General features: G+C 48.0%; 1 protein-coding gene across 2 annotated transcripts; it reads right to left on the bottom strand.

The window, feature by feature from the left end:
- Positions 1–678: 678 nt before the first annotated feature.
- Positions 679–5,970, bottom strand: CFAP107 (cilia and flagella associated protein 107). Of its 2 annotated transcripts, XM_004377292.1 has the most exons (4): positions 5,860–5,970; positions 4,537–4,650; positions 2,629–2,806; positions 679–860 (listed from the first exon to the last, which is right to left on the bottom strand). In XM_004377292.1, the coding sequence occupies exons 1-4, from the start codon at positions 5,968–5,970 to the stop codon at positions 679–681; spliced, it is 585 nt and encodes a 194-aa protein (XP_004377349.1). The 2 variants fall into 2 exon arrangements, with proteins under 2 accessions (XP_004377349.1, XP_023587796.1); XM_023732028.1 differs by lacking the exon at positions 4,537–4,650.
- Positions 5,971–8,638: the final 2,668 nt, after the last annotated feature.

The following is an 8,638-nucleotide window of genomic DNA, read 5'->3' on the forward strand; positions in this document are numbered from 1 at the left end:
GGTAGAACATGCAGCTTCTGTCCTGGGCGAGGACAGTGCCCAAATTCTTCTATCTTCATTCCCAAACCACTGACCAAAAGGTTCCCCGACCCCAAACTCAGAAAAGACTCTAGAGCTCAGAAGAGAGAGAAATGCTGTTCCTTCTCCTTCTTCTCAGTGAGCATCTTCCTCCCGTCTTGCTAACTACAGACGTCAGCGTTTTTAGCTCTGCCCTCATTGTAACCTCATGTGACTATCCCGTTGAGTTTTCAAGATGGGTCTTGGTAGTCAGAGAAATTTCTCCCATTGGACCAGACACTCATTGAGGGTGCATTTCAATTTGTGAGAACATGAGGGGGTCATGTCACCTTTCTAAGCCTCAGTTTGCCCTCCTGTGAAATGAGGGGGGTAACTTAAGGGTCCTTCCAGTTTTTTCCGGCATTCTACGTCTGTCTTCTGTACACACACAACATCCCAATGGTGTCAAAGAGATTTAATTATGGAGGGAAAAAAGTAACCTATGGGTTTGAAGGAGGAAGAGGAGGGTTGCCTAAAAACCAGGCCAGGATTTTAAGGGCAGCTCTGATGGGCTGGGTTTCATACTCCTGGTACATCGGCTGTCACTTGCAGTCTGGCAAGTTCCACGAGTTGTGGGTCTCCAGTTGGTGCTGCCTGAGCAGCCAGTGGGGGTGGCAGTTCTCAGAAGCTTGGGAGAGGGTGCAAGCGAGGGGGAGGGACCGGGATCGCGTGCTCCCGCCAGGACATGGCAGACACGGGTGGTCTGGGGTAAGACGAAGTATAGATGCTCTCTCCGGGGCCGGCCTCGGATCTGCTCCACCTCCGCTTCAGCTGCTCATAGAGTCCATAGTTTGTAGGGGGAGCTGCAAGAGAAACCAGGGCTTAGAGGAGGGGCCCTGCTCTGGCTGGCAAGGAGAGTAGATGGGCAGGGGGCCCTGGTATTTCTCTCAGGCTGCTGTGTCAGGGACCCAGGTGGCTCTGGCCCAGAGGAAGGAGATGGGCTTCCTGGAGGGTCTTGGCACAGCCAGCCCCTGAGACCGTCAGGGTGGGAGCATACCCCCTGGACACTTGGGAAGGACCAGGGTAATGATACAAAGGCCTCAGGAAAGTCTGTCTAGTAACCTGGCTTGAGGGTTGCTCTTGTGGAACCGTCCCACCTTCCTAGGGATGGGAGCAGTGATGGCTTGTGACCGTGATGTTGAGGAGAAGGCCATGTGAATGTAACTCGGAGGGACAAGCAGCTCACTCTCTGACCCATGTCCCTTTGCATCAAAGGACTGAAGAGATGGCATCGATCTGTGTCCCTGGTAGGGTGGGTGTAGCTTGAAATGTAAATCAAATCAAGGCACTCTCCTACATAAATTCCTCCAAAGCCTCACACGATTGTGTGCGCGACAAAATCCACACCCCATATTATGGCCTGTGAGCCAGTGCACGGTCCTCCCCAGTCCTGCCTTACAGCTTTTGCACTTGCTCTTCTGTCTCCTAGGGAAACCTGGTGGTGCAGTGGTTAAAGCATTCAACTGCTAACCAGAAAGTTTGGAGGTTCGAAACTACCATCAGCTCCGTGGGAGAAAGATGTGGCAGTCTGCTTCCATAGAGATTTACAGCCTTGGAAACTCTGTGGGGTCACTATGAGTCAGAATCAACTTGAAGGCAGTGGGTTTGGTTTTTGTTTTTTTTCTTGCCTCTCCTGGAATGCCCTTCCCCCTAATCTTTGCTTGGCTCCCTCTTTCTCATCAGTCAGGTCTCAGTTCAACTAAGGCCTTCCCTCAACATTTCACGGAAAGGAGGGTCGCAGAGATCCTGCCTCACTTCCTACCCACTATCCCTATCTTATTTATTGGATCTGAAGTTATATTGTATGTTAGTGGTGTCTTATCGGGATGTCAACTCCCCAAAGGCAGCAATTCCGTGGTGTTTGTCACTGCTGTGTCTCTGAGTCCCACAGCACGGTGTGACACATAAGAGTCATTCAGTCCCTATTTATGCCCTGGAGGCACAATGGTTAAGCAGCCGGCTGCTGACTGAAAGGTTGGTGGTTTGAACCCACCTAGCCACTCCACGGAAGAAAGACCTGGTGTTTTGTTCCCATAAAGATTACAACCTACGAAATCCAATGCAGCAGTTGTACTCTGTCATACAGGGTCGCTGTGATTGGTTGCAGATCAGACTGTTGTGATCTATAGGATTTTCATTGGCTGATTTTCAGAAGAAAATCGCCAGGCCTTTCTTCCTAATCTGTCTTAGTCTGGAAGCTCTACTGAAACCTGTTCAGCATGGACTCAATGGCACACGACAACACAACATTTATGGAATGAATGACTGGTCATGGAATGTGCGGGGATGTGACCCTCTGCCACCTGTGCTCCAGGTAAATGTACTGCTGCTGTTCCCAGGTGGAATAATCATTAGGCGGCCATGATTATCCCTGGTGGCGTGGGAAGAGGGTAAGTGGCAGCCCTGCAGGAGAAATAAGATTTATTCCCCTAGAATCTTATTCCAATACTCTCCTGGAGCCCATGGCCACTAATGTGAGGTCCTTTTGCAGGACTTGGCCCAACTCTAGCCTTAAGCTGATCTGGGCCCTGCGCAGCCCAACACAGGAGAAAATCCTGATTACAGAAGTACCAAGAAGGGGGAAGTCTGCCTTCTCTGGTAGCCACAGCAACTTATGTCCACTCCAGGTACGATGCAGGGGCAGGCCAGGATTGTAGTTATGCCGGTTGTAATGGTCATCGTAGGTGCTGATAAGACAGCGGTGTGATGGCTCCTGGTGGTGGGTGATCAGATGTTTGTACGGGAGCCCCTGAAAGGACAGACACATTGGGCACATTGCTGATCAAAGCAAGGCAGTCCACCAACGTTGGAAGGAGGCAGAAGCTGCCGGCTGTGGGGGTCTATGGTACTGATGGGGAGGGCTGCCTCTGGGTCAAACTAGTGTGTCCACCTGAGTTCTCCGGCGAGACACACTTGCTTGCCCCACCCTGAAAGGCCACCCTCAAGCACATGTCCCAGCATTGCTGCAGTCAGTTCTCTGTAAGACCCCTCCCCTAATGCCAAGTCAATTCATCCCTAGAATGAGTTGTGGTGACACATTGAAATTAAAGCGAGGACTCCCAGCTGAATGGGAAGGGGGTCAATGCCACCGAGCTGCACGCCCTTGTAATCTGAAATGATGCCCGTTGATCTGTCTCAAGTCTCATTCCACTCGAGTGCAGATTTCCAAGGGGAGAGAAAGACGTTGAACACAGGCCCTGATGTTTGCACTTTATATTTCAATCGGTTGCTGTGGGAAGAATCAGAGAGCACCCTATAAATTGTCTTCTCCTTTGAAGGATTTATGGCTCCCTCAGCTGGAAAATGGGGAGGGATTTCTTTGGTGGGGGATTATGTACAGGGAGAAGAAAGCCAGGTTCTGCCTTGCTCTGGGATGTTTGTCTGAATCAGTGGTTTTCCTAAGAAAATCCTTTGGCCCTGGAAGGGGGTCCTGGAGAACCAGGCTGATTTACAGGGGAGGCTAATGTTGATTTCCATGCCAATCCTCTTGTCTGGAGCAGACAGGGAGGGCTGTGTCTGCTATGGTTGGGAAAGGCTGGCTGGATCCAATATTTCAACTGGTGGTTCCATAAATAAGTCAGATCACAATGCCAGAGGGAGACAAGGGGATGGGCACAGACAATTAAGCAGGATTTCCCAAGATGTACATCACCAGGTGCCCCTCAATATCTTTCCAGTGCCAGGGAAAGTGAGTTGGAGGGTTTCCCATCAAGAAAGAGCAGTGCTGAGGAGACACAGTGGCTCAGCCCAGGGCTCGGCGGGAGAGCAGAGAGACCAACAGGGACTTTCTAGCCCCTTCTCCTGGTCTTGGGTGCCTCAGTGGTAGTTCAGTAGCAGAATTCTCACCTTCCATGAGACCTAAGTTCCATCCCCAGCCAATGCGCCTCATATGCAGCTACCGCCTATTTGTCAGTGGAAGCTTGCACGTTGCTGTGACGCTAAACAGGTTTCAGCAGAGCTTTTGGACTAAGACAGACTAGGAAGAAAGGCTTGGTGATCTACTTCTGAAAACTGGCCAGTGAAAACCCTATGGATCACAAGGTAGTCTGATCTGCAACCCATCATGGAGATGGCACATTCCATTGTGCATGGGGTCTCCATGAGTCGGGGGCAACTCAACAACAGTTAACAACAACCCAGATCATCTACTCACACAGATAATGAAGGGTTAATGCTAATGGCAGCCCCTCTGCTGGGGAAGGTATGAGTGAGACAAGTCTTGTTTTCCCAAGAGGGGAATGGGTCTGTAAGAAGTGGGTTCCATAAGGTCAAGAGGGAGAGTGTTGACATGTGCTGGGGTTGATAACCAATATCATAAAACAATATGTGTACTAACGGTTTATTGAGAAGCTAGTTTGTTCTGTAAACCTTCATCTAAAGTACAATAAAAAAAAAAAATCAAAGAAAAAAAAAAGAAGCAGGTTCTGTGTCCTCTGGGCTATGTGGGACCATCAGAACCAAGGACCGCCACTCCCTTACCTCCACTCTTCTCTTCCCGTACCACCTGGAGATCAGGTCCGGCCTGTGGTCTGGAAAGGGAATGTACTCTTTTCTGTAAATGCACTGGGGTGTTTTCTCAGTGGCTCTGGTGAACTGGAAAAGACCAAATATTCTGGAGAACCTCTGTGATGCCCTTTCTCTGATATCTGCTGGGCCTCTCACCTCTTAGGCCCTTGAAAAATTGGCAGAGAAAGAGTAAATGCGGGCCCCAGGCATCCCTCACAGTGCAGGCTGAATTCTGCCTCTCATGCTAGAGTATGGGGCTGGGACCACCCTCCAGGACCTCTTGGAAGAGCCATGATAGGCGCCGCTTGACCACTTCTCACTGTTGGCATCTGTTTTCTTTCTCATCTTCTCTATGCTCCTCTCCCCTGCTTGCCTCCTCCCTTCCTCTCCTGCTTTGTTCCTTGCGCTCTTTAAGCCATCCCTTCTAGGTGGGAGACCAGCCCATAACATCCCTGGGGACCAGCTCACCCACAGGAGCCTCAAGGGACTGCTCAGACAACTTTTCCCTTTGTCCTTCTTGCCCTTGGAACTTCCCTTACACAACCTGTCCCCCAAACAGGTGCAGTCAGGGAGAACAATAGCTGCAGGTCATATCTGGCGAAAGGAGAGATCAATGCTAATATTCCCATGAACGCAGCCTCTTCGGGTTCTCAGAGGTCACCATCAACGTCCCCCACGCCAGTGCTCTCGCACTCTCTTTTCCTTGCCCTTTTCCCAGGAACGTGGGAGGCTACCCAGGTGTCTGCACACGTGGCTCAGTCTTGTTGGCCACAAATGAAGATGTTCAACCTGAAGTACGCCAGGTCAGATAAAGTATTTTCCAACGGTCTTTAAAGCACAGAGGAACGCCAGGAGCCTATGTGTTTCATTTGGAAAATAAAAATTGAAATACATGGGAGGCAGGGTCAGGGACCACGTGCCAGAGAGCAGCAGCCCACCCTGGACATCAAGGCAAGGGAGGGGCCAAGCCTGCCTCGGCAGGTGCCACGTTCTGGAAGGACCAGACCAGGGGAGCGGGCATTCTTCAAATCAACGTGCAGAAGAATTAGGGACAGTCCTGAGAGGCACTGCTCTCTTGACGCCCCAGCTATGGTATTTTCAAGATAGAATGGGGACCAGGGTGATGGCTTGAACATGACCTCCAAAGTCGAGCACAGAGACCCTGGTGCCACGTTCGTAAGATGCACGCACAGCCATCTGAGTCTCTTGATTTGGAAACAGTGATGGATCTCCCCCTCTGCCTCTCCCTGCCAGTCCCCCTTCTGCGCCCTCTACCCCCCTCTTCTCTCTCCTTACCTTCCTTCTCTCTTCCACCCAGTTCCCAGTGAGCACGCGAGTGGAATACTTGGGCTCGATGTGCCAGCTGGGAGTGGAGTATGACTGTGGGCTCACCGCTCTCACAAACATGACAAGGCTTCTCCCCAAGCTCCTTTGACTTGGTGCACTTTTAGGTTTATAGGGGATGTGATGGAGTGGCTGAGTTTGGGGTGCCCTTTTCTTTTCCCAGCTGCCCTCCCAAGTGGGTGGAAGACACCTTGATAACTCTGGGGATAAAAGGGCCCTGAGAGTCTACTTTAGGCCTCCAGGGAGAGGTGATGTGATCTTGGATTCCCTACTGTTGACTGTCTCCATGGTGACAGACTCTGGGTATAAATACTCTCCTTAAGGGAACAGCTGATTCTGCAGGAGAAAAACTGACACCCTGAAACCAAATCAAACCAACCACTACCACCACCAAATCAGGGGCCTGTCACAAGGGCCTGGTTTTCCTGTTGTCACCCCAAGAGGGCCATCTTCCTTGCTGCATTTTTACAATTGAAGTCAGTTTAAATGATTCCATTCTACTGCTACTTAATGAGTACTGATGTCTAGGCCTATGCTAAGATATTTACATGTATTCACTGGTTTAGTCCTCACAGCAGCCCTATGGGGCGGGGCCCTTATTATACCCATTTTACAGATGAGGACACTAAAGCAAAGAGAGATTAAGTAGCTGCCTAAGCTCACACAGCTACCACGAGGAAGAGCTGGGATGCAATTTCAGTCTGATTCAGGCCTAAACCATTGGGCACCACTGCCAGTCTGCCCTTTGCCTAACGGGCTTCCACTAAGAATCCTGTCTTTGTGCTCACACAGATACAAGGTGGTTCATTAGTCAGTGCGTCTTCACTCATTTCATTCCACAAACATTTTATTAAGCACATCTTGGGCACTGAGCTGGAGGCTGCAGTACATCAGTGACTAAGACTTGGGCCCCACCCTCATGGAGCACACAGGCCATTTTCTCGCTTATTGATTAGCAGAGAATCAGGAGTCACCTAAATATTCACCGACAGAGGGTTGATTCAATAAATTGTGGTACATCCATGCAATGAAATACTCTGCAGCTCTTAAAAAAAAAAATACTGACTTAGAAGGATGCCTCTACCACATAGTTAACTTAAAGACGCAGAAATATGTGTGCTGTATAGCCTTGTTTGCCACAAATGAAGACATTCAATTTCAGGTAGGCCAGTTCAGAAACAGTGTTTTCCGGTAGTCTTTAAGAAAAAAATAGAGGAACCCCAGGAATCTGTTTGTTCCATCTTGAAAGTAAACATGTGGCAGAGAAAGGCCATGGAATATGGGTCAGAAAGCAAAGCGAACGTCTAATGGGAAGGGACCACAGTCTGGGCACGCCTGGAGCCAAGAAGAGGAAATACTCTTTCAATCAAGGCACAGGGAGCCGTGTGTTCTAAATCATTCCACTTTTAAACCGTTCTCTTGTAAAATATAACACAAACGTGAAAAAAATGCATTAAAAATAAATGTACGATATACAAATGGCCAATAAGCACATGAAAACATACTCAACGTCATTTGTTGTTGTCATTGTTAGTTGCCACCGAGTCGATTCTGACTCATGGAGACCCCATGTATTACCAAGCAGAACGGCTTCATAGGGTTTTCTTGGCTGTAACTGTAACGGAAGTGGATCACTAGGTCTTTTCTTCCACAGTACTGCCGGGTGGGTTTGAACCGCTGACCTTTAGGTTAGCAGTCGAAAGCAAATCGTTTGTACCACCTAGGGAAATGCAAATCAAAACCACAATGAGGTACCACCTCACATCCATTAAATGACTATTATCAGAAAAACAGAAGCTAGCAGCGTTGGCAAGGATGTGGAGAGACTGGAACCCTCATACATTGCTGTTGGGAATGTAAAATGGTACAGCCACTGTGGAAAACAGTTTGGTGTTTCCTCAAAACCTTAAACACAGAATTACTATATGATCCAGCAATTCTACTCCTAGGTATATATACCCAGGAGACTTGAAAGCAGGGATTCAAACAGATACTTGTACACCAATGTTCATTGCAGCATTATTAACAAGAGCCAAAGGGTGGAAACAACCCAAGTGTCCATCAAAGATGTCTAGATAAACAAAATGTGGTATAGACATACAATGAAATATTATTCAGCCAGAAAGAGAAATGAAGTTCTGATGCATGCTACGACATGGATAAGCCTTGAAAACGCTATGCTGAGTGACGTAAGTCAGACGCAAAAGGACATATATTGTATGATCTCATTTATATGCAATATCTAGAACAGACAAACGTACAAGACCAAATTTTTATTAGCAGTTACCAGGGGTGAGAGGGAATGGGAAAGAGGAGTTATTGATTAGGAAGCGGCGAGTTTCTGTTTATAGTGATGCGAAATTTGGCAACAAGTATTGGTGATGGTTGCATAACATGATTAATGTAATTGATATCACTAAATTTTACACTTGAAAAATGTTGAGTGGGCAAATATCTATAATTTTGCAACAATAAAAAATATTGTAGGGTCTCACTTATATGAAATACCTAGAATAGACAATGCACAAAGATCAAAGTTTATTAGTGGTTACCAGCGGCTAGAGAGAGGAGGGAATGTGAGTTATTGCTGAAGGAGTCCTGAGTTTCTGTTTGGGGTGATGACCAACTTTTCAAAGTGGATAGTGGTGATGGTAATATTATACGGTGAATGTAATTAATGTCACTGAATTGTACACTTAAAAATGGCAAATTTTTTGTTATATGTATTTTA

The sequence above is a fragment of the Trichechus manatus genome, unplaced genomic scaffold (genome assembly GCF_000243295.1).
Source record: "Trichechus manatus latirostris isolate Lorelei unplaced genomic scaffold, TriManLat1.0 scaffold00048, whole genome shotgun sequence".
NCBI lineage: Eukaryota > Metazoa > Chordata > Mammalia > Sirenia > Trichechidae > Trichechus > Trichechus manatus.

What these genes read in the sequence shown, in the direction of transcription:
- CFAP107 (XM_004377292.1), bottom strand. Translation starts at nt 5,970, where the DNA reads ATGTTTGTGAGAGCGGTGAGCCCACAGTCATACTCCACTCCCAGCTGG. An exon ending in GGGTGGAAGAGAGAAGGAAG is followed by an intron (nt 4,651 to 5,859) that starts GTAAGGAGAGAG and finishes GGTCTTTTCCAG; the next exon opens with TTCACCAGAGCCACTGAGAA. An exon ending in GGCAGACTTCCCCCTTCTTG is followed by an intron (nt 861 to 2,628) that starts GTACTTCTGTAA and finishes TTTCTCTTGCAG; the next exon opens with CTCCCCCTACAAACTATGGA.